General features: G+C 43.6%; 2 protein-coding genes and 1 long non-coding RNA gene across 13 annotated transcripts in view; 2 read left to right on the forward strand and 1 right to left on the reverse strand.

Moving 5' to 3' along the window:
• Nucleotides 1–4849: 4849 nt before the first annotated feature.
• PRXL2A (peroxiredoxin like 2A) lies at nt 4850–16545 on the forward strand. Of its 4 annotated transcripts, XM_083843882.1 has the most exons (7): nt 7561–7575; nt 10044–10128; nt 10221–10400; nt 10925–11016; nt 14641–14781; nt 15763–15927; nt 16071–16545. In XM_083843882.1, exons 3-7 carry the CDS (start codon nt 10223–10225, stop codon nt 16179–16181), a joined length of 687 nt encoding a protein of 228 aa, XP_083700008.1. In that variant the 5' UTR covers nt 7561–7575; nt 10044–10128; nt 10221–10222; the 3' UTR covers nt 16182–16545. The 4 variants fall into 4 exon arrangements, with proteins under 4 accessions (XP_083700009.1, XP_083700010.1, XP_083700007.1 ...); XM_083843883.1 differs by lacking the exons at nt 7561–7575; nt 10044–10128 and adding an exon at nt 4850–5003; XM_083843884.1 differs by lacking the exons at nt 7561–7575; nt 10044–10128 and adding an exon at nt 5217–5239.
• Nucleotides 7582–24060, reverse strand: LOC310902398. 4 transcript variants are annotated; one of them, XR_014586695.1, is made up of 4 exons: nt 23891–24060; nt 20985–21084; nt 20391–20524; nt 7582–7927 (listed from the first exon to the last, which is right to left on the reverse strand). It is a non-coding gene; the product is annotated as an uncharacterized lncRNA (long non-coding RNA). The 4 variants fall into 4 exon arrangements; XR_014586696.1 differs by lacking the exon at nt 23891–24060 and adding an exon at nt 22137–22780; XR_014586697.1 differs by lacking the exon at nt 23891–24060 and adding an exon at nt 21507–22780.
• The window catches only part of TSPAN14 (tetraspanin 14), a 40282-nt gene continuing 38428 nt past the window's right edge, over nt 22922–24775 (forward strand). For 2 of the 5 annotated variants that reach the window (XM_083843869.1, XM_083843870.1), the window contains exon 1: nt 23560–23773. The gene's annotated coding sequence lies outside the window, so the exon portion shown is untranslated. Of the gene's footprint in view, nt 23025–23528; nt 23774–24775 lie in introns of those variants that run through there. The other 3 variants (XM_083843871.1, XM_083843872.1, XM_083843868.1) reach the window with 3 other exon arrangements.

The raw sequence follows: 24775 nt of genomic DNA on the forward strand, positions 1-24775 counted from the left end.
TAAAACATGCTTGTTTTGCTTTAGCAGAAAAAAAGTTGCACATACAAATAGTTCAGTGTGATAAGAAGATTAAGAGCTTACCTCTAAGGCTATGGTTAATGTGTGGCTGTACCTCTTCAGGATGAGAAGTTTACTGCACCCTGATCATTGCTACCTTACAACTAGGAGTTACGGCTGAGGCTTGCTGGGATGTTTGATTCCTAGCCAAGTTCTGTCAAAATGACCCAGATTGACATCAAAGCTTTTCATAGTAGGTTTGTTTTGCTTTTCTAACCTAGATCTTATTTAACAGAAGAGGTCATGGAAATTTTGTCCCAGATTTTAAATATTAAGAGCAGCTCATTTGCTACTGGAGAAGCCTAGATTTCTTATAGAAAGCCCCATTCTGTTCTTTAGTTCTTGAACAATTTTTGATAACAGCTAAATCAACAGATTATATTAAATCTTACAAATTGGCCACCTCCAAGCTTTGTGTAAGTGCATATATTAAAAGAAATTATACTACTATTGCTAGGTATATGGAACCAACTTTGTGAAATAAATTGACTGAATGTTGAAATGAGCTGTCTTAAGGACAATGTAGGGCACTTTTAGATCTATTAGTATTAGAAGCAGCCTTGGCCTTACTAATGACTTGTATAGATTGCAAGGTTATTAGACTTTTGAGGTTTATAGTAAAGGATGAAACCTGTCAATTTTGTCCCAACAGCTTGAAAGAGAAAGCACAGAAACAGTTTTGAGTGTTGGGATTTTAACAAAAATTAGATAGTAGTGGGCAGTTAACCAGGACTGCTGTAGAATAACTATTTTCCTCCAATGCCTTGATCTCTCAAATACGGAGTTATTGCCTTTTCAGTGGTATCAGTGTGGGTATTTTGGGATGCTCAAGAGCTTGTTTTTGCCTGTAGGGCCTGAAGCTTGATCGCTATTCTCATAACCAGAGTAGCAGGTAATAACCAATTTTTACTTGACCTCAGTGTCCTACCTAATGTGAGAAGACTTTAAAAATGTAACAAACATAGTACAGGTAGCACTTAAGTAAACAAGATAAGTAAACTACAGACCAAGACCACCTAGATTCAATTTTGCTTTAATTATACTAAGCAATGCAAAAAAAAAAAAGGCACATATATTTTATGTAAGCTCGCAAGTATATTTGTATGAGCAATGGATTGTCCTATTCATGGCATAGGATGGGTTCTCCACTGAGGCAATGATTTTGCCAGTATTGAAACTGTTTCACTGTATCTTCACATCTTCTGTAATACTTAAGTTTAAGGAAGATTTTTCCTTAGTAGGTGAACTTAACTGATGTTTTTGAGATGGTGCTTTACTTCTTTCTCAGTCATAAATTCTGTAATTCCTTATTACTGTATTTGGCTGTTTCAACTGTGTGCCTCACAATGCCTGAGTTACTGGATCGATTGAATGCTCCTCTTTGTTCCCATGAGTGCCTGCTTTTGTGGGAGCAGGTGACTCCTGTATCTGTTGCTTCTGAGCTTGTGTTTGAAAGGTTAATGTTTGTTCAGGAGGTTACCCTTACAACAGAGCATCTCAGTACTCATAAAGCTAGCTGGAGCCAACACAGTAAACAAGTAGAAAGTGGAGGGAGCTTCATGAATGGTAATTATGTAAAACATCATACCTTAAAGAAAACTTGTTTTTGAAAAAAGGTGATATAAAAAGGGGATCAATGCAAAGTCAGTCTGGTGTGAAGTTACTGGACTGAAAAACACAGAAGGTTTAATGACCTCATCAGCTTTTTCCAGAGGCGTTGGTTACCTATTGTAGTAACTGATAGGCTTTTCTGTGATTCAGTGTTTATTAGGCTGTTGCCAAAAGAGATTTGTATATGCATCTGTGTACCCTTTAAGAAGACTTACTAATTCTTTCTTCCTGTTCTTGTCCAGATGGATGGTGTTGCACCAGTCTTTTCTTTTTTTTCCCAATATGAAGTGCTCATCTGAATGAAACATTCAAAAGACCTGCAGGTCCTGTGGTTTATTCAGTGACTACCATGCCCTGATCTAACTTGAGATAACTCTGGTCTGTGTCCAGGCTGTTGATAGATTGTTTTTCTTTCCCAAGAATCAGGATGAGGTTGAAAGCAAGCACTGTGTCAGTATGTACATCCTCCAAGTGAGATGACTACTGCCTGGTCTGTTTGAAACCTGTGTCAGCATCTGTGTAAATATGCCCTCAGAAGGAAATGGGTGAAAAGTTCAAGCTGTATTTTTGTACACGTGCATGTTGGTCCAGACTTAATTAGTCTGGAAATCCTTCCAGAGTCATAGGACCTAGATCCTGCCCACTGCTGTTACCCCATTGCTTCTGAGATCCCGTATTTCCTGATAGAAAAGGTCTTTTATATAACCCATTTTATCTAACAACGCCCTTAATCTAAAGCTGATCTATAGAAGCATGAACCAACAAGAAACAGAAATAATTAACTTCTGAAGTAGCACACAGCTTTGTCATTCTGTACATGAATTGAAAGTTTCGTAATGCTAGGATCATGTTTTAGCATACTGATACAGTGCATGCCAGATGACTTATGTACTGGCATGCTAGTGAAACTTAATTACATACACGGTTTGCAGAATGGTACTCATTCTGCTGTATAACTGCTATGCAAGTGAATTATGAAAGCAGGAAGAGTATGTGCTTTTTAAGAGCATTATTCAGTACCCAAGAACTAGAAAATGTTGGTGCCTGTTGCTCTGTGAAATATTCTTTCAGTGTGTGTCAGACTTCTTTCATTTACAGGAAAAATGCGCAATTAACATCTGAATAGTTGTATGGACAAACTAAATTATTGAGAGGGAAAGACAGAAACAAAGTTAACTTCCCATTCAGCTTTCCTGCCAAAACCCCACTACCTTTCTAAAGTAATGAAGGCAGTGGTATCTAATGAGGACAAAGAATTGCCGCTTTAACTCCACTCACACAACACAGTAACTTTTCCTGGAATGTGAGCGTCTGGAAATTTAGAGAATGCTAGATTAAAGTATTCTCATGATGCTATTTACATTTGAGTTCTGTATCTACTAGAAGTGTGCATGCATTCAAGGGGTTCACTGCTTTATAAACTAAAGCAGGAAGATTTTCCTGGATTAATCCCAGGTGTGCGGGCTTAGATTTTTCTGCATTGTGTTTTCTTGTTATAATAAGGATAAATGAAGTCAGAGTCACTTCTCTGATTAACTGCTTATTGCAACTGCTTGTCAGGGACTTCTACTTGGAGAAAAGAATAAGATGCTTTCATCTTGTGATAGCTCTTTTTCCTTGAGGCCAGCTATTCCCCAAATTCCCTCTATTCTCTAAATAGAGGCCAGCTGCCAGACTGTTAGAGGTGTAATGTGCAGAAGGATCATTAAGAAAAAAAGCTTGTGTTGCATGGCAACAAAAATAGTGGGAGCTACAATTCTACCATTGCCAAATGTTGACAGCTGGAGCTACGGCCATTATAAAATTCAGAAGAAAGGAATGCTGACAGCCTGCAGAATCTAGGGTTTTAATTATATGATGATGGTTGACCAAATTTGTCCATCACACTTTTTGTCATAATGCTGTTTTCCCAAAGAGTGCTGTGTCACAGTGACAAAGATGCATATATTTTAGTGCTGATTCTTTTTCACAAAGAGCAAGAAAGCCATTTCAGCATATTATGTTTAGTGTTTACAGAGAACCTTCCTGTGCTTGTTAAGGAGACAAAGTAGAGTGCCTTTGCTGAAATTTATCATTGAGATTATTTGCTGTTATTTTGCAAATACAAGTTCTTTGCATTTCTGAGGAAATTAAGCAACCCCAAACCCTGCAGTCCTACCAGACTCCCTAGTGCTTGCTCTCAGGCAGTCTGGTAATGCTGTTCCTACCTCTAATTTTCCTTAGGTTCTTTTTTAAAGTGCTGATAGATGTGTCTGAGTGACTCCATTAAGCAGGGCGATGTGATGGGGCAGGAGGGCTGAGTGCTGCTGTCCGGTGGTGCTGTGCTGCAGGAGCAGGGCTGAGACACAGCACACCTCTGTGGCAGCACCCCAGGGTGCTCAGGTGGATGTTGGGTGGTGGCTCCTGGTGCATCCCAGTGAGCACAGCTTGGTCTGTGCTAGGTCAGGACTGTGGCAGTGCTGTTGCCTCCAGTTAGCAGGGACCTTGGTTTGTGTGAGGTTCCTCATAAAGCCAAGCTTTGCACTGATGATAAATAGAGTTAGCATTTCCAGAAACCCTCAATGAGGGGTAAGTTGCATGCGTCTGTCTGGCAACTCCCAGGTGAGAGAAGCTGCTGGGTTAGGATGACTTTGGAACATGCTGAGAAACGGTGACTTTTGATCATTTGGCACGTAGACCCTCTGGTACCATCCATGGAGGGATTAAGTCCATTCTCCTGAAGTGCTGCTGTATTACAGGCCAGGCTGTGCTGCCATCGTTAGTACTTTCTTGTTTTACCAGGTTAACGAGAACCCTCAGGAAATAGTCCCAGGACAGCAAAGGCAAGTCCTCAGGGCTGCTGACTGGAGTGGTGCCTAATGACCACGAGCAACTGAAGAGTGCGTTCACTAAGTGGTGGTGTGACATGTTGTTACTGGCTGGCTTATCTGAGCAAGTCTGTTCTTGAGCGCGGTATATTTATATCTAGCTATCGAGGCCCTCTAAGTGCCTCATTAATCGTACTGCTCCCATGGTAAGGTCACTGCCTCCGTGGCCCGCGGGCTTCACCCGCAGTCTGTCCGCCTCCCGAGCATTTAAACACAGCACCTAATGCTTATGTCGTGGGGGACAGACCCCCTCGGCTCGGCCACGATCCGAGCGAGGAGAAGGGGTGGTTACGGGCGGGGCCTGGCGGCGGGAGCGCGGGCACGGGGCCTTCGGGGGCGCGCGTGGGGTTGGCCGCTGCCTTGTGCCCTCGGCCCCGCTGCTGCCGCCGGGGGGTCGGGGACCGAGACGGGGCCCGCGGCGCGGCGCTGCCCGCCCCGTGCCCGGCGGCGGCGAGGCGCGGGCTGCCCGTAAGTAGGCACGGCGGGGCGGCGACGGCTTCGGTGCCCGGCCTGCTCGCCCTGCGCAGGCTCGGAAATGCCCGGGGCGTCCCTGCGGGCTGTCCCCGGGGCTGCCTGACCCGCTCCGGGGGCGCGGGGAGGTGCTCGCACGGCACCGCCCGTGCTGCCGGCAGCGCGGTGCCGCTGCCCCTGGGCTGGAATGGGAGCTGCTGTCGGTTAGCCTGTGGTCGTGCTTTCAGCAACGAGTAATTACAATTTCCTTGTAATGTGAGGAGCGTGAAGGTTAAAATACAGTTAAGGCCTACGAAGGCGAAAAAGGGGGGAAATGTAACTTAATATTTAGTATTTACTGCAGGGTTCAAACCCGAGAACCCCTTTGCCAGGCATGCAGCGTGCGCTGTGGGTTTGCTGAGCAGTGGTGTGCAGCCGGCGGGGCTGGTGGCATTCCCCACCTCTGCAGCCTCCCGTAGTATGCGGCTCTCCAGCTGTGGCCCCCAGCAGCGAATTCAGCCTGTAGTATCCTCACATGGTGCTTCTGTGGGACTGTGCTCCAGTGCTGCCTCCCATCTGCGTGGCGTCTCTAGTTCGCTGCTTGAGCAGAGATTTGTCATCCCAGAGCCAACATTGAGCTCCCTCTGAATGCCCCTCACAAGATGGAAGATTTCGAAAGAGCATGAGAGCTCTCCCTTGCTCAAAAGGAAAGTGTAGTCGAGATGTTGGATTTCTTTAAAACGTTCTCAGAATGGGGCAGGTTATATGGTCTAACAACTAACTTCCTCTCGAAGGAGTATGGTTTACTTGCTTGACACAGTGATTTTTTCTTCAGCTGGGACCCAGTGCAATGTTGTGCTGAGATCGGTAACGAAATGGGCAGGCTGGGAAGAAGCCTGAAAAGGTGACAGCTGCTGTTGACACAAGGAATGATTTCTTGCAGGATCTTTACAATGACAGAAAGAAAAGAAAGGAAGGAGGGGGGAAAGTTGGGGGAAAAAAAAAAAAACATCCTTGCCTTCAAAAATGTTAGGAGGTTGCTTTGTTCATTGATTTTGGTGCTTAAAGGGTGACTGATGTAGGTTGGCAGGGACCTCTGGAGGTTCTCTAGTCCAATCCCTGGGTAAAGCAGAGCTGATTTTGAAGTGAGATAGGTTGCTCTATTTTGCAATCCTTAAGGGTATTTAAAAGCTCATCAAATTCCGATGAGCATGTCACCGGGTTATTGTGAATTGTAAATTTTCTTTAAAAGGAGTTAATTACAAAGATATTTGCAACCTGATGACTCATTTGTGGGGAGAATGTTTCATAAAAAATCATCAGCTCAATTTGTGTTTGAGATACGCAAGTTGTGACAAAGCTCTGAAAGATTTTTAGGCTCAAGATGGGAGGGAAGAGAAGGGATGAAAAAGCAGTGGCCAAAAACAACTGGTGAAAGACATTAGGCTAGGGGCTATGTACTAGTGCGGTCTGGCTTGTGACGGTGCTGGTTGAATGTTTCCACTTCTGCTCAGCTGTATTCTTAAGAAAAGTATGCAAGATAGTCTGTGCTACCATGACTTTTACTGACAACTTGAATACACGGACTTTCCAGTATTTTTTGTCACAGCTGCAATGGGTCCTGTTTACACTGCTAAAATAAATGTTTAAGGATAGCTATCTTCTTAATGACATTTTTTTCTCTAGTTGTGGGTGGGAGGGAAATGAGGCATCTAGAGAGCCATGTTTTAATTGGTTGTCTTGACACAAGTGAAGACCATCAACTGGCACTTAGAGCAGGATTAAGACTTAGCTTGTTTAAATTTTGGTTAGCTGAGTACTGACAGACCAGAAAACAAGTCACTGTTATCTTGGAGATCTCTTGTGGCCACCACAAAAACACACAAAAAGATGTTTTTCCCCTTTTTCCCCCCCTCTTTAGTCTCTCATCTCTGTAAAGAGAAGTGCGCATCCACTTCTGGAGGTTTTGAGACCTGGAGAAGTTAGCAGAGTTGAGAGTGTGCTGGTCTGATAGTTGCAGAGAAAATAATGCTCTTCAGTGAAGGGATGTTACCGTGAAAGCTGGTAACGTGCTGGTAAACTACGTTAACACCGAGTTAATTCACCAGTATAGCCTCTCTATTGAAGCTTGTTTCCAACAGTGTGATGGTTTAATTGTTTCTAGAGCAGTTTGTGTTGTTTGGGTATGCTGAGGGGTTGGGGAGTGTTGAAGTAGAATGGACTGAAATACAAGCAAAATATTTATTGTAAAAATGCATGGTTCTACAGGAAAAAAAAATCCAAACAAACAAAACCCCCACTTCAGAATTTAGAGCTTAGCACGGCGTTCTCAGCCTCAAGAAAGCTTGCACTCCCTCCTGTTCCTTACACCCACCCTCCCTATGAAGAGGGTAAGCATGGGTTCAGTTAAAAAAAAAAAAAAGGGGGGGGGGGGCGGTTGAGCTCTCTCCAAGCGATCTGGCAGCGGATTGGGCAGCTCTGCTCTTTCCTACCCGCCGCCGGGCGACTGCGGCGCTCAGTGCTGCGGGTGGCGGCGGCTGCGGCGGCGGAGCGCCCCCAGCTCCCCCCGGCCGCCGCGGAGGCTCCCCGGGTGAGTGCGCACACGGGGGGCTTGGGGGGGTCCTGGGGAGCCCCGTCCTGCCCTCCCGCCGGGTGGTGGTCGGGCCGGAGGGATGGTGGGGAATTGGGGTTACCTGCTGCTTCGGAAGCTGCACCCCAGGAGGGGGGAAGCTGGTGGCTGGCCCCGCCCTGCTGGTGGTGCTGTGGGCTCCTCGCTTGCAGAGCGGTGCAAGGGATGTGTCGGGGCTCCAGCTGCCTGGGCAGCGGGTTTCTAATAACCCCTGCTGCTCTTTCCCGTGTGGATTGTTCAGAGCGGCTCACTGTGGTGCTTGCTTGGCAGGGGGGGATTTCGGTATCCCTGTAGAGCCGCTTCTCCCGCGTCCCTGTTTAGTGAAATAGCAAAAGATTGGCGCATTTAGTACATTTTCTTTTGTCATTGAGCTGTGCCCAATTAGACTGAAGAGATGAGCTAATATTAACAGTCTCTTTACCGCGGCTACAACTGAGTGGATGTAAAATGATAGTGGAGCTGGTTTTCAGCAATGCTAATAATGCTAACAATGACAATAACGCTAACGGAAATGAAAAGCTGTGTGAGAAGTTGCTCGTTTGTCAATTGCCAACAACTTGGCAGCATTTTAGTATACAAATGAAACGTGCATGGCAATAATGCTTGGTATTTATTGCCCTCTCTTCTCGTATCTAAGAATGAAGAGGAAAAACAGGTCTTGGTCAGGGAAGTTTGGAAGGAATAGTTGGACAACCAATGCTGGGAGAGAACAGGGCTCTAGCCTTTTGGGTATGCCAAGGAGATTTTAAGTTTTAACGCAAGGATTCTGGTGCATTACAGCAGCACACTTTCCATTTTGGTCATTCCAAAGGCTGGGGTCAGAATGGTCTCTGATACGAGTTACAGGCAGATATCAACACGTTGTTGTTACAGTATGACTTTATGCCTGAAAAACTTATGTAGGCAAAGGAGCTAAGGACAAGGAAGGGTTCCCTGTGTTAGAAATAAGCGGTGAAATTGGGTAGAATAAGTTCTCTTATCTGCAGTATGTTTGTGTAAACTGCCCTTGTTTCCTGCTCAGGATCTTGGATTGCTCACGTTTCTAGATACTGCGATAAGGTCTTCCTTGGCACCAAGTATGGTGTTAGAAGCAAAACAAAATAAAACTTTATTCAGTGTTTCTAACAATTTCTGCAGATTGGTAGTTGGTTGCATTTGATCATCAGTATTATTCTGGAACTAGCTTTAAGGATGGAAATAGTCTTTAAGGAGATTTTTTCCTGGAAAATTCTGGGCAATGTGTCTCTAACACAAAAGGTAGCTGTGGGGATAAAGATGATGCGTGTCTCTGGTCTATTGCTAGTCGCAATTCAAAACAGTGATATTTTTCCTGTATTTATGGGGAAGAAAATCTCTTCTGAACAGAACTATATATACAGGCAGTAATGCTCAGCAAAGCAGTATATCAAGGAATGGGGTTTTGCAGATGGCTCTGGAAAATATTTGTGCAATGCTGAAGTTGGGTGACTTAGGAAATAAATCTGCAGCCCTTTATAACACATAACTGCTGTGATGTTGACAGGCAGTGACTTCTTATACTGCCAGAATTCAGTGACTTTTGTACCAGTTATTGCTCGCAGTTGGATCTTGAATTTTGACCCCTAGGCAGGACTAAGCTTGCGTTCCTGCACCGCAGAACTGATACTGCCTCACTGGAAGGTGGCTGTCAGCCCTCTCCAGGCTTGTGAAACTTGTGCAAGGGTCAGGACTGAGTTTCGAAGGCTTTTGTGAGAAGCATGGCTGCTCGTTTTGTTTTTTTTTTAAAAAAAAAAAAGCTACCAAACCAATCACTGGTAATAAGAAGCAGCATTTGTGCTTTTAAATCACGAGCCAGCACATGTAATGGCTTCTCTTGCAAAGTTATCCGTTCTAACTGATGGGTGTGAGTTTAACTTGTTTGTTCCTGATGAGATTTCTACACGATCCGCTTTAGAAAGAGCGGGAAGTTGGTCTGCATATAAAAGGTGCTGTCCAGAACATGTCTGTAATGTCGGATCGCTGTGCCTAATAAAAAGGTTGCAAGTCTACATGTTTTTGTGTGCAGGGACACCTTCTGAGCTCTAATTTTGGCCCTGTGCCTGCTTTGGTTGTAGTGTGTAACTGTAGGGAACAGGAAAGATTACCAGTTATGCTGAGCTGCACAGAGGTTTTTTAAAGTCTTCTGTGGTATGTTTGTAAAATGCACTGTTTAAAATAGGAAAAAATAAGTTTACAAACACTTTTTAAAAAAAAGAAACCGCTGTCCTACTGTAATAATTGAAGGTACTGGCTAACATAGAGACCATCTTATTAAAGGTTCTGTATTACCCACATATGCTGCTGTCCCATTCCTCCCCATTGTATTTTGAGGACTTCAATCACTAATGTTCTTGCCAATCTGGTACCAGAAAAAGGTAAGATTACCTTGTGATGTTTTTGATGTGGGCCAGGAGCAGAACTGTGATGAAACCTGAAACCCAGGTCAGGACACTAATAGACATACAGATCATCTTCAGTCAACCCCAAAATATCCATGTGAGTTTTTAGTTGTTGTTTTAATCCATTTCCTCCTTGTATGGCATCATCAGTGTTCAGTGTTAGAGCTGCTTTCTTGTTTCCTGTTCCAGAGATGTCCTTTCTACCTGACTTTGGAATCTTCACCATGGGCTTGTGGTCTGTTGGTCTTGGAGCCATTGGTGCAGCTGTAACAGGGATTGTCCTTGCTAACACAGACTTATTTTTGTCCAAGCCAGAAAAGGCTACGTTGGAGTTTTTGGAGGAGATTGAGCTAAAAACTTTGGGATCAGGTAAGACTCTGGATGTTTGAGCCCTCATTCTTTGATAAGTGGGCTTATATAAGAACCCCTCTGTAAGGCTTGGGCTGGAAGCACTGAAGAAGAGTGAAGTATGTTTAGAAGGATTAATGTTCCCTAACTGGAGGTTTTCTGTAGGGGATAGAAGATTTCACACAGGTCACATTAGGAATCTAGACAGTTTTTCTTAGTCTTTCCTAGTTACAGGAAGTAGTTGGGTATCCTCGCTAGCAGATGATTGTGGTGAAAGAAAACCAGCTACAATTGAAAGGTCTATTTTAAATTGTCTATCTGAAAGGTCTATTTTAAATTGTAATTCAGTTGGTGAACCATGACACACACCAAAAAAATCAATAAAGCATGTAATATTCTGTTAGGCACATAGAAAATTTCTGTAATATAACTGTATTTGAATGTGGAATTCTCTGCAGTGCTTTATGTTAGTCTTCAAAGCATTAATCATTATAAATAAGAGTGGTTGATAATTATTGCTGATGCTATTTCTCCTGTATAAACAGAACAAAGAACTTTCAAAGCAGGAGAACTATGGAAGAAGAACGGTGCAGTGATCATGGCTGTGCGAAGACCTGGATGATTTTTGTGCAGAGAGGTACTTGTTGGGTTTGGGGATCAATTAAGAGCAATTAAGCTCTACTTGCATATATTTCCCTTAAATAAAGGGAGGGGATGAATGGGACAGTCATCAGATACATCTGGAGTTTCTGAAAGTTTCTTGTTTTCTAGCACAAACGGTCACCAGCTAACAGCATACTTAGTTTCAGTTTTCTTTGCAGCAAGTTTGTGTAGTCTAGGTCCTGAGTATTTTCCTTTTGACGGCAACTGGTGCCTGATGTTTTTACATCTGCCAGGGATCTAGCCCACAGTAATTAGAAGTGGAGACTACCCAAAATACAGTTAGTAATGAGTCTTATGAGATAGTCATATTCCATATCCCCAAAATAAATCCTGTGAGCCAGGTAATCTCTAGTCAAAAACAGACAAAGATAGGACTGGAAGAAATTCATCAGATAAAGCTCATTGGGGAAAAAAAAAAAAGAGGGCATATAAAGGGGAGTCCCTCACTGTTCTGGGTGCTGAAGGGGAGGCAGGAAGGTAAGGAGTCTGAAAGAGACTGTTTGCAGAAGTCTGTTGCAGAAACTCCATGTTTCGTCACAGACTCTGTATGCAGACTGGTACTGGTTCATAACAAGGTGGGTTGAGAAACAAGATTGAGATCCTTAAGTTGGCATTAGGCATCTTGGCTGGAGGTGAGAGGCGACACTTGAAATGCAATTTGAATGTAAAATGTGCCTGGAAACAGCCATAACTTTCGCCTTGGCCATTATTTTTCTCATAGCTATGGGGGAAAATAGCTATTATGTTGTTACTCACTACTCCATAAAATGGGGTAATTTATATTGTAACCGCTTAATTAAAGGATCTGCTCCCATCAGTAATAACCACTTAAGTATGTGTAGGACTTACGAAAGGTTAGAGATTAAAGTACTCTGTTCTCTGAACAGGTGTAGTGTAGGCAGGAAGAAAATGTGCTGGCTGCCTGTCTCTGTGACTTTTGGATAGAGTCAGATGGGAATTCATTAATGGTTGGTTGTTTTTATTTTTAAAGCTAACTTCCTAAGTTGTAGTAAAGAGACCATTTTAAAGAACTGATTTTTTTTTCATGCAGGAAAAAAATAGGAAGGGAGAAATTTTAATTTTCTATTTCTTACTTTTGGTTCAAAACTTCGAACTCTTAACAGAGGCAGTCACTGTACTGCTCAGCTAATTATGACAAATAATTGTTTTGTATTTTAAAGGTGAAAATGTTTGAAAAAGATTTTAAATTCTCTAAACTAAAGTTACTTTGGATTGCTGTATACTCAAATCATTTTGTGAGTTCACTCTTGCCTTTCTCCTGAGAAAGTTGTCCTTGTTTATTTATCAAGGTTTCTCCATAGTATGTAAACTACTTCTTTCCCCATTGTCACTGCTTTTGAGCTGCTAGAATAGTTCAATACAGGTGACTTGCCATATCTGTTCATCTGGAGGCTGTAGGTTTTTATTTTTTTGCAAGAGACAAACTACAGTTGTTTCCCACTATCTTACGCTTTGGAAAGGATGTCGAACTTTGCCCTTGTTGACTGCACCAAGAAGGTACGTGTATGTCCCTGGACACAGAGATGGGTTTGAAAAATGACCATACTACTTTATCGATCACTGAGCTGGTACCAGTGGTGAGGACGTTTCCATTAATCCACTGCAAAGTAATGTCACAAATCCTACTGAAATTATTTCTTTGTACCTTTGAGAAATTCTGAGGGCTGTAGACTTAAATAGGGAGTCATTTATCTTTATCATCTCTATCCTAAATCATCAGATTGCTTTTTTATTATTACAATAGCATATGTTCAACAGTACAGTAGCTCTACTACTCATAGTCTGGATCCAGCCATGTAGTGTTCCAGCGCTTCAGCCGTTGCAGAAGTTCCATGGGCTTGCTAAATATTGTAGGTGAAATGCAACTCAAGCAGTCTAAAGTAGCAGAAGAGCCATAGCTGAACTAGGAGAGAGACAAAACAAAATGGAAATTGATCTTATAACTTGTCCTTGCCCTGATGGAGGGAGGAAGTATTCTGCCAGGGTGCGCTTGTCTGTTTTTAACAAATGCAAGAAAAACAGTTTCATGGACTGGATGGAATGGTCGCAGCTCCACGATAAGGACAGTAACTATACAGCTGTTATATGCTGTAATTGGCCCACAAAAAGAGGCTGTTTTGCTTCCTGTTGCTGTATCATTTTAAAACTTAACTATGTCTTTACTTTGTTTTTGCTCTCTCCCTTCCCTGTAAATGAAGGAGACACATCCCCCGCTGCCCCCCACACTAAATTGCTGAAATGCCTTTCTCCAAAACACAAAAGGATAATCAGGGTTTCATGGTATCTTTATCTCGCTAGAGATGGTGATTTCTGATCCTACAGGGAGCCCTACTTCCCTAGCCTGGAACATCATTTTTTCAGACATGTACACTTATGTCACAATACAGATTTTTGTTTTGTTTATTGTGAGAATTTTGAACTGTATAAATCCAGATAAAATTGCTATTAACCTCCCTTCTAGGAGGATCATAAAGCATTTTGTTTGAGGAAAACAGAAAATAATTAGCAAGTCTTTAAGATCAGAAAATAGGGGAAAGTTCTAACAAGCCTAAGCTATGATCCTTTAAGTCTCACACTTTACTATTCACTGTTTGCTTGTGATGCTGATTCATCCTTCCTCATTTCCTCTGAAAAAGATCAAGAGTAGTGAACTGGAATGTTCTGCCTACCCTTTTACTTACTGGTGTCTTTCTCTAATGTCTTTTGTCTTCTCTGTTAACCCCTATCTGTGTGTTCCTTGGTACTTGTAAGTTCTAGATATCCTACAAACCTTTGAGTTAAGGCATTTCATTAGTTGGCTGAGGGTGTTGATGTAAATGGTCTTTTTTGTTGTTGTGTGGAGTTCTTTCTGGGAGTTTTGTGCAATAAAAAAACGACCTTCCTCCATTGGAGAAACCTTGGAGGCTGCTGTTCAAACTGAGAGCTGGGGTTCCTTCAGAACAAAAAAGTCAGCAGATGACTGCTGACACCGTTATGTGCTTACACACTACAAAAAGTGCTATTGCTTCTGAGATACTGAAGGTATATGAAGAAATGACCTGATCGTTTTCACAGGGGGATCTAGGACAGAGAGTGCATTTTCACTCCACTACTTAACTCTAGACTTGCTTATTATACTTCTGCATGGAGCCCTCAAGTGCTTTGCATAAAGGCTCATAATGATGTGTTTCCCTGCTTTGGTGTGAAAGGATGTGAAACTCTGGCCTGGGAAAGTTAAGTGATATGCAGGTAGTATCTCTTCACTGTTCTGTAAATACTTAAAAATAGTTGAAGCCCCGGCACAAGCAAGGCAATCTATACTTTGAATTAAAACTGTATTGTCCAGGATTTTAATATTTTATCCAGTGAACGATCCAAAAGTCTCTTTCCCTGCCTAGGGAAGAAAATTCCAGTAAGCACAATAAAGACTTGCCTAGCAGTAGAGCTAGCTTAAATGTCTGATTCATAGGTCTGTTTTTGTTTTGCACTTCAAGCTAGAATGTATGTGTTTCTGATGCTCTGGAATTCAAGGTGAAGCTTTCTAGCTTCCAACTTCTAACTAACTTCCTGAAATGTTTGTTCCTTTTTTTTTTTTTAGGAGGCTTCTGAGCTTTCCTCTCTGAAACCTCAGCTGTCCAAGCTGGGTGTCCCTCTCTATGCAGTTGTGAAAGAGAAGATAGGGACTGAAGTGGAGGATTTTCAGCATTATTTCAAAGGAGAAATCTTTCTGGATGAAAAGGTATAATGAAGTCAGTGCATTGGTTTTTGGCGGGGGACAGGGGACGTTGCTTAAAAACAACCTTACGGATGTCCTCTTTGAAGAGCTTGTATGATATAGATAGAACGTGTTCTTAATGAAAAAGCATTTAGTAGCATTGTAGTTTAAGAAGTTAATTAGCTCTGCTTTTCTATATATAACCTGCTCAGCTTACAAACTGCTCTGTAGCTATGCACTGATAATGTTTTTGCAGGATTATTTCTCCCCTTTAACAGATAAACAATATAGCCTATTAATATTTATTACTTTCTTCCACTGGCTGTGTAACTTGTTGATGTTTATAATGTATGACTCAAGGTCTGAAGGTGAAAGATGCAAGTAATTCAACATTGTGGTATGCGGCTTGTCCCAGTACATAGACAGGTGCTGTATTGCCAGTCTGTCCTACAAAACCAGGGATCTTCTTACTCTTTAACTCAAAAGACCCATTTAAAAATCACTTGGCTTTTGAAGAAAAAAGAATACCTAATATTCAAAATCAACTAAAAGGTATATTTGCTTTCCTTCCCCATTGTGCCTGTTTAAAGGAAACAATTTTAAAAAAAGGCAAACTAAGCAGATGGCTGTTAAAGTTTCATGACTTGGCACCACTGTTACCTCTTGACCAACACTTATATTGCTACACTTCAGAAATAAGAAAAAAGATGTTTATCACAAAGCACCCTTGTTCTCAGCAATGTGGATGTAGATGTCTGTGGTGCTTAAATAGCTGTGGATCATTTGAAAAAAAGCAACTCATGAAGGGTGGCAGTAACAGTGATTGGATGTCTGGACACAAGCATTCATGTGTTAAAGAGATTAGTTCAGGTGAAATAGCTTTTGAGTTCTGCCTTTTCATCTTTTCTGTGTTACAGCCCTTCTTGGATACCGGGTTGTCTGTTATCCCGATTTTCATTTGGGAGGAAAAGTCCTTTTCACTTTGAGATTTTTTTCTCATTGCAGAGAAGCTTCTATGGTCCACGAAGGAGAAAAATGATGATGTCGGGCCTCTTCCGCTTTGGAGTCTGGCAAAATTTCTTCCGTGCTTGGAAAAATGGCTATAGCGGTAACCTGGAAGGCGAAGGATTCACCCTGGGAGGTGTATATGTGATTGGGGCAGGAAGACAGGTACTGCAAACCATCTAGGAGGCTTTCATGCCTCCTGGGAGCCCAGAGGTTTATTTTCTGTCATTATTCAGTTGCTGGTCAGTTGATCTCCTGTAGAGAGACCAGGATTAGTGTATGAATTTCTCTTTTTTGTCTTTGACTAGGGTGTTCTACTGGAACATCGTGAGAAAGAATTTGGTGACAAAGTCAGCCTTCCATCTGTCCTTGAAGCTGCTGAGAAGATAAAACCACAAGCTTCAGAAGCAGAAAAATAGTTGCACGTTTTTCTGATCACAGCTTGAAATGTAGAATGCATCTGTTTCTTGAACGTGCAGTTCAATCGCCTGTTAACTATTTAGTGATCAGCACAGAGGAAAGATTCTCTATTCAAATGTAATAATTGATGAAAACCTTCCTTATTGTTGTTGCTTTGCAGCCTTTCAGGTGGTCAGGGTTTCAGCTGGCCTTTTGTGTCTGACTGTATTAATGAAAGGCTGGGTCTAAAATCTGACGTAGCCTAGATGTTTTCAGTCAGAGACAGTTGACTGAAAGCCTGTCTACCTAGGGGAGCTTTGCTAAGGCTGGAGAAATGGCATATATGCAGAGTTTGAATGATAATAAAATTTTATGTAGATGAAATGTCTTCACTTTGTTTTTTGTTTTTGTTTTTCATTTACATTTAACCATGTCTGTGTTTCTAGGAGACTAGAATCATAGACTTATCCCAAGTTGGAAGGGACCCACAAGGATCATTGAGGCCAACTCCTGGCTCCACACAGACCATGTGTCTGAGAGCGCTGTCCAAAAGCAGGCTCAGTGCCATGACCACTGCCCTGGGGAGCCTGTTCCAGTGCCTGACACCCCTCTGAGTGAAGAACCTTTTCCTAACATCTAGCCTGAACGTTCCCTGATGCAGCTTTGTGCTGTTGCCTCGGGGATAGTAATACTGGCTATATGAAACCTAGAAGGCAAAAACTAGAACTTCACAAACACTGAGGACTGGCATTGGTCTGTGTTAAATCAGTTACACAAGTTTTGAAATTTCATCATTATTAATGAAATCCTGACTTTTAAATATTTCTGTCCAGACAGACCTAATTTTAACTGCAAATATTTATGCTCTTTGTTGTCTGTTGTTTGGTATTGCCTGAAACAGCACTTAGCAGCAAGGATTTTGAGTGATTTGTATGTTCAAGTTTTATTTGAAAACTAAATGCAAATTGGACATGTATGCTTACTATCAGCTGAAATTTGTGGTGGACTGTTTTTAGAGGAGGAAGAAGCAGGAGTTTGCAGGGTAGAGGGCAGCAAAGTCTATTTTGCTGATTGCTTAGCAAATTCACTGCATGATACGGACTTCATAAATGCTCTCCTAGGATTCATAGATGGGGCAGAGAACCATGTATTGTCTCTGACCATGTTCTGAGCTGCCTGGGTAATTATGCCCCTAAGATCAGTGGTGAACTAGAGCTAATGAGCCCTGGCAGCAAACAAGGATAACTCCATCCAGCCTCCTTGCAGGGTTAACATCACTCGTCTATCTCTTCCAACCTTTGTTTCAGAAAATTCAGCTAAATGCTAATGCATATATTCTCAAGTATGCTGATTTACTTGGTTTAGCTACTTAAGTAAAAAAGTGCCCTGGTGTTGTATAAAGGTATCTGATATTGGTAAAGAACGTTTTTCTATGTAAATAACACATTACTAGTATGCAGGAGCAAATACCAAGACAATTTTCCCTGTTAGGGAAGTACAGCATTATAATAACAGCAGTATAGTAAAATTCAGATTCCTAACCCCCTCGTAGTCATTCCTTTTTCATTTAATGTTTGGGTAGAGGAAGGTGTTCAAAAGGCTAAAAGATGGGACTAGAGTCCATCTTGTGAGGTTTTGATTTTTGATTTTCTCTTTTTTCGAGAAATCTAAATCAACTGTGCTCTCACATCTTTGGTGTAAAAGCCAAAAGCATGGTCCTAGTTTTTAGGTTTTAGGTAGCTGTTGCTTATGATGGTGTCAAAAAGAGTGAGGTACAAAATGATGAAGTGGAGGTTAGCTCCTCTGAATGGGATCCAGAGCAGCCAGAAAACTGCCAAGAATTTGCTTCAAGAAATGAAGAATTGTCTGCGGGCTTTTTGCCCTGTTTTTTTATCACTGAAAAGGAGTACCCATAACATGAGTGCTTGTTTGACACTTGTTTTCAGTATACATATTGTTACTTTGGTGTGCAAGGGGTAGGAGACACAGAAGAGATGCTAGAAAGGTTAGGAACTACTGCTGCTTAGAGATGCACAATGTTACTACTAAGAAAGATTTTACTTGTAGTAGAAGGAGACTTCTAGATCACAACTCCTGTTCTGACTTTTGTTTTACTTGCAGTGGGACCTGTAAGGCTTTGCCATTTGCAGGGGACAGAGCTTGCACAAATACAGGCAAAAAGGTACTGATCTCAGAGATCTGGATTTCAGGCCTTGTTCCAAGGGCTGTTTATGCATTTCACATAAACATGAAATTTGAAATACGTAAACAGTCCTTGGACTATGGGCTGAAAGCCAGATAAATTCCAAGAAATGTAAGATAAAGTGAAGTGCCTTTAGAACTTGCTAAACTTAAAGAGCATCTACTTATGATTTTGTGGATGTGCAATTGAATTCCACCCACTCTGACTCCACAAGGCCCTTGATCATGCTGAGAAGGATGCCATGGGGTTGCAGCCCTGCTGTTATCCTACCAAAAGGGCCAGTGTTTTGTGATCCTGGAAATAGAGTTAGGAAGCCATTATGTCCAGCATTTAGACTGTTTAGTTGAAGTACAGTGGCTGTTAAGCATAATACATCACTGATGCTACAACATGATGAAATGTGCAACTTAGCATAGAAATGTTTTTGGGAAGACCCATGGAGTCTTTTTGAGGATTATTATTAAAATACTTGCAGAGTCTGCAAGTTCTCTGTGGTCTGTCAGCTTCAGCAAAGGCATGTGTACAGTAACCACACGAGACCTCCAGATCTGGGAGAGTGCCTTTTGCCACTGTTCACAGTGACAGCTCATGTAAACAGCTAAAGGGACAGTGTACTGATTTGAAAGTTATGTAAATTTACCCACATTTCAAAGTTCTCTAACCCCATCTTTTGGAGATCAACTCAAATTTGGAGCTGCAAAAGGTCTAAATGATATTTGAAAATGTTCAGAAGAATAATTACTTGATAAACTGTATATATATATATGTATTTAAGCCAACCTTGGGATTACTTCGAGTTGCCTCATCCTTTCTGAACTTTGTGTTGACAGAATACACGTGGAGAGGATGGAAAATATGTGGTGCCTAGGAGCTGTTAATAGGGGTTTGAAATGGGCAGTCTCAAAGAAATAAAAAAGCAAAATAATAAAAGAGGAACAGGTACGTTTTATCTGTATTTCCAGCGATGGAGACTCTGCAAGGTCTGAATATCTAGTTTAAGAAAACATTTTCTTCTTTAAATGTATAGTGTTCACTAAAAAATATTTTTAATGGTTGTTGATTTTGTTGTGCCAACAGCTACCTCTGCTGGCTCAGTTCCCTATACATATATAATGTTTTGATTTTTTCTTAATTTAACAAAATAAGTCACTTGTCAGTGCATCAAATATACCATCTAGGTTGAATACCTAGTTGGTTACTGGAAACTCTTAATGGTGGAAACAGTAATTGAAAAATTGTTTATCCTGGGCACGAGCAACAAAACTCCCATATAGTCATTTTTCTTCAGTCACCTTCCCCTTGTTCATTTCTTTGAAAGCCTGCCATTCATCTTTTTGTTCAGGACAGAAACTATATTAGAAGAAAAACATTACGAGAAGGAAAATGCTGTAAGCTGGGGGGTAGGTCTAATATAGGAAGGTGCATTTTACTTGAACTTTTTAAAATGCCAATTATGTTTCCTGTCTGCAGTGTCCTTTTAAATTCGTGAGAATGATGGTCTGTCTCAGAGGGTGTTTTCTATTTGTTTCCTGTTCTGCATATTTGTTTCCCTGTGTGGGCTATCCATTCCCACGGCTGTCAAACTGCCTGGAATTGGTGTCATTTGCAAATATCCACAACGAGAAGGGAATGCCAAGGGATCCCTGCCATTTTCTGATGTGTTTCCTGTGATGCACTTTGACAGAAATAAAAGAATGAGAAAAGCTCTTTTTATCCCTAAGCCACTGGATGTCACTGCTTCCCTAGCCAAAACGAAGGTCAGCAGTAAACCCGATTTTTTTCTGCAGTAAAAGATTTGCATAACAAAGACGCCAGAAACTGGACACTGTAGGTCCCCATTAGGCTAGAAGAAAGCTGTTAGAAAAGACATCTATTCTTGCAATCTTTTCACTTGTGTGGACCTTTAACCTTTTAAAAATGTTAAAGGAAAGCTATACTGTGATGAATGGTGGAGTTTGCGGCATATAAATGTTTCTAAATGAATGTGGAGGGAATAAATTATTAGCAGACTCACTGTAATCCTCACCAATGTTTTATGCTTCAGCAGTATTAACTTCACATGCTGCCAGTGAGTGAGTGGCTTCTTACTTGAAGGAGCTGGAGTAGACAGGTGCAATAGCCACTTGGTAGCAGCAGAGGGCGCTGGGAAGATGGAGAACGCTGTGGAGAAATGACGGATGAAGTTAAATCACCGGTTCAGTCTAAACCACTCTGATTTTATTTGATATCTGAATAACTCCGTGCAAATTTTTCCTTTTTCTAACGGATCTCGTAAATTTTATAAAGGTTTTTCCCAGGTTATTTCGACTTCCTCTTTTAGGTTCAGCTATTGATTTCTTAGTATCTGAAGCTGTTTACAGTTTCCCAGTAGCTGTGTGGTGCCAGGAGTTGGACTCGATGATCCTTATGGGTCCCTTGCAACTCGGGATATTCTATGATTCTGTGTTTTTTTTTCCCCACAGCCCCCTCTCTCTTAACCTCGTAATTATCAAAACCACACACAAATTCCAAATTTAACTCTGATTCCGAGAAACCTTCCTGCATAAATAGAAACTTCTTCCACTGAAAAATTGTGCTTGATGGTAATGAAAAAGCTGATCATATACAATGGAATACGTACGGAATTGCTGAATGACTCCAGTCTTGTCATTTTCCACCAGCTACTCCTCATAATGCATCATTCATTAAGTTCAGGAAATGTTTGTAGTGGCCAGAGGAAACTGCAATGACAAATTATGCATGAACATGAGCCTGCACGAGTTCAGTAAAAAATCAGATTTTTCATTTTCATTCCTGCAGTGCTATTACACTCTCTTACTGCTGAAGTGACTGCCTTTTAAAATTCTTCCAATTTGCTAGTACTGACCAGTTTGCAAGACTGTTTTCAATTGCAGGAGATTCTTATTTTACTGACAGGGATCCCCTTCCTCATTCCACAGTCTGTATACCCTAAAGCTGTCCCCCCCATTGAGCCTTAGCAGTTACTATTGCTCGCTCTGTCTTCTCATCTCTTATGCTGGCAGCACACTGGAGCCGTCTGCCTTGGCTCTGGATGTCACCAGAGATGTGGCTCAGTGCTCCGCGAGGTGACTGGAATAGCTTCTGAGGTGAGGAAAGGATCTCTTCTACCTCTTTTCATTACCTGATAATCCAATGACCCTTCATAGTTCCTCTTCTTCACCTAGATCATCCCTAACATTCAGGTGATTCTTCCTCTAGCATTTTCTTTCAGCTTTATCTGTCAATTCCTTTTTACTTTGATTTCTAAAATCCTTGAGCAAGCTTGGGGAAGCCTGCAAGCAGTAGAGACTATAGTGAAGCTACTAGCATGCAACAATCTTTAAGTTCATCTGTAGAATTAAAGATGCCTTTCTCCAGTCCCAGATGGGATCCCTGAAATGGTATCTGCCTGAGGGACAGGGGATAGCTGAGCCTGGCTGTGGCCCTGGAAGGGTTCAGTCTTTCATGCCTTTGGCGTAAGCCAGCATTCACAATGCCTGCACCTAAGACATTCACAAATGCAATCTCTTGCATTTGTGAGAATCTACGTTTTGAAGACACAATCAAAACCTTTGTATTTACATTTCTTTGAATTTCTTTGCAGTTGCACATAGGGGTGAGAAGGAATCTTGGCGATGCCACCAGAGGTGCACCTGCACTTAGGTTTCAGACAGGTGTGTGTGACAGGAGTTACGCATCTACAGCTTTTTAACTCTAGCATGGTTTTGGTTCTCGGCCTTGGCCTTGCGTAGATGAGAAGAACCAAACTCACCCAATTTATTCACTCAAATCTTCCTTTTGGCGTTTAGCTGAACACTTGGTGAGATTTCTGCCATCTCTGTGAGGAGCACTTGCTGCTGATCTGGGGAAATAATTAAGCCCCGAACTCCAAGCCCTGAGGCAGATGAAGCATAGAGAATACGAGAAGGCCTGTACTAGTGCCTCTGGTGCTGAGCTACCCCCCTTAGCCTCGCCTTATTGCACACCAATGTATTTTCATAGTTTGTGAGGCACTGAAGAAAATAGTTTTGCTCTATCTATGAGGAAGAGAACAAAGGTGACCTTTCCTTGTGTTAAGGAGATCTTAAGGCACAGAGCAGAAGTGTGTGGGAGTTTGGATCTAAGCTAGAAACTGGGGTACAAAGAGCTACCCCAGAGGAAAGCCTAGGTTTTCTGTCTGTGTTCTGGGCCTTGTGGCTTTTATTCAGTGTATGCCCTCCAACACACGCAGCCTGCTTCCTGAAACCCTTTTACAGAGCAGTCCTTACTGCCTTTGATCTACGCATGAGGCCAGGACTGCCTTTCTCCCATTATTTGGGAGGCCAGGGAGGCCAAGATGCAAAACACAGATGGGGACAAGAAAAGCTGAGGTAACCATCAGGTAACAGCAATGTCCAGGGACTGCTCCACACAAGGATCAGTTTGGACGGCTGACCGGTGGCCAGATCTGGCCTGGGGAGGCAGGCAGCCGATGGAAGAGGCAGGATATTTCCCCACCTTCCAGGTGGCAACCGCCTCAGGTGAGAGCTCTGACTTGCTCACCACAGGGGTTTAAAAACCATGAGTCAGCCACTCCTTCCCCTCACGCCTGCCTTCCCGGGGCCTCATCAGCAAAGATTAAAAACCCCGGGACGCTTGACGACTCAAAACACTCTTGCGGGTAGCTTTATTTGCTTATTTTTCCTTCAGCTTCTGGTTTTCTAGGTAGCGCTCGGGTTGTGCTTCTAGGGTTCTGCCCCGAAATTGCCTCACGCTCGCTGTGGTTACGAAAGCCTGAGGGGAGGGTGGTGGAAGCGAGGCCGCCCCTTGCAGCGACCTGTCCCGGCCCGCCGCCGAGCTCGCGGTTTTCTGAACCTCTTCCGCAGGGCGGCCCCGCAGCCATCTCGGCTAAAAAATCGTCTAAAATAATGATATTTATTATTATCAAGCTGAGAGCACGGGGCTTCCTCCAGCGGGGCTCTGAGGGGTGGTCGCTAGGGCGGGGCGGAGCCGTGTCGCTCGCAGCCCCCGCCCGGCCTCGGCGGTTGTCGCAGGGGGCGCCTGAATCGGGGCTCCCCCGGCGGCTGGGGAGAGGGCACGGATCCGCCTGGAGGCCGGTGGAAGCTCGGGGCAGCGACAAGCCCGCAAGCAGCGGGGACGGCTTCCTTTGTGTGGAGGGCGGCTGCGTGTGCGAGGAGCAGGCGTGGCCTGGCAGCGCATTTCCGCGCCGCCTCGGCACCGGGAACCGGCGGCGAGTGGGGCGGCTCGGTGCGGCTCCGCCGAGCGGCTCCCGTGGCGGCGGTGGTGGCTGTGGCGGGCAGCGTCTCCGCACCGTGCCCATGGACTAGCCGAGGCACCCTGGAGCTCGCCGGCCGCCGCCTCGCCCTCCTCCCAACTTCGCGAAACTTGGCGAGCAGGCTGCTGCCCCGGGTGAGTCCCGACCCCCGGCCGGGGCAGCGTGCGGGCTGCACGGCTGCTCTCTCCCTAATCCCCTTTTCCCATTAAAATTGTGGCGTTTCGGAGCGCGACTGGGGACGAGGGGCTCACCGCTCCCGGCAGCGGGCAGCCATTTCGGGCGTGCTCAAGGCGCCGCGGCGGGGGCTCGGGAGGGAGGGAGGGAGGAGGCAGGCTTCCTCCGGGAGCCGGCTTGAAGTTGTTTCCGCGGCGAGGTGCCGCCGGGAATCGCAGGGCCCTGAGCGCCCCCCGGGCCGGATCCGGGCCCGATCCGGGCCCGCCCGGCTTTCCCCTTGGCCTTGGGCCGCCCGCCGGGCGGCTCCCCGCGGCGCTGCAGGTGAGGCCCGCGTCGCGCCCAAGATGGTGGGCGGCGAGCCCCGCTGCCCGGGCCGCCCCACAGCCACCAGGGTCCCCGGGGAGCCACCAAGGTCCCCGGGGCGTCACCTCGGGCTCCTGTTCCGGGGTGTTTCTGCTGCAGAGCGCTGCTGACAAGCTACCACGTTATGCGTGGCTTGTGTGGACTTATCCCTCTCTGTGTACGAACCTCCCCTCTTTTTAGGGGAGACACGGCTCTTGCGCGTTTGCCTGCCTTTCTAGGGAGAGGGTTTAAGTTGGACTGGAGGAGGCTTGGAACGATGCAGAGAGCAAACTCCGTGGTGTTGTACCTGCCTAACTAACACTGGCCTGTTTCCGTGTGTGCAACAAACGAGAATTTTTACGCTTTCAAAGCGTCTGCATAAGGCTAAGGTTGTTAAGTATATGGCAAACTTCACCTCCTGTACTCAGTTTGTACTTAAGGCGGTTTCATTTGGAGCCTTTCTGAGTAGTAATAATAATAATTAAAAAATAATAAATTAAAAGTAAGATAAGTTGTGTTGTTATTTCCCTTTCCTTGGTAGGCCTTCAAAGGTGGTGGTGGGGAGGCTATTTTAAGATATCTGGCAGGATCAGATTTTTCCAGTACCACTTTTTTTTTTA

Source organism: Anser anser (assembly GCF_964211835.1).
Source record: "Anser anser genome assembly, chromosome: 7".
NCBI classification, from domain to species: domain Eukaryota; kingdom Metazoa; phylum Chordata; class Aves; order Anseriformes; family Anatidae; genus Anser; species Anser anser.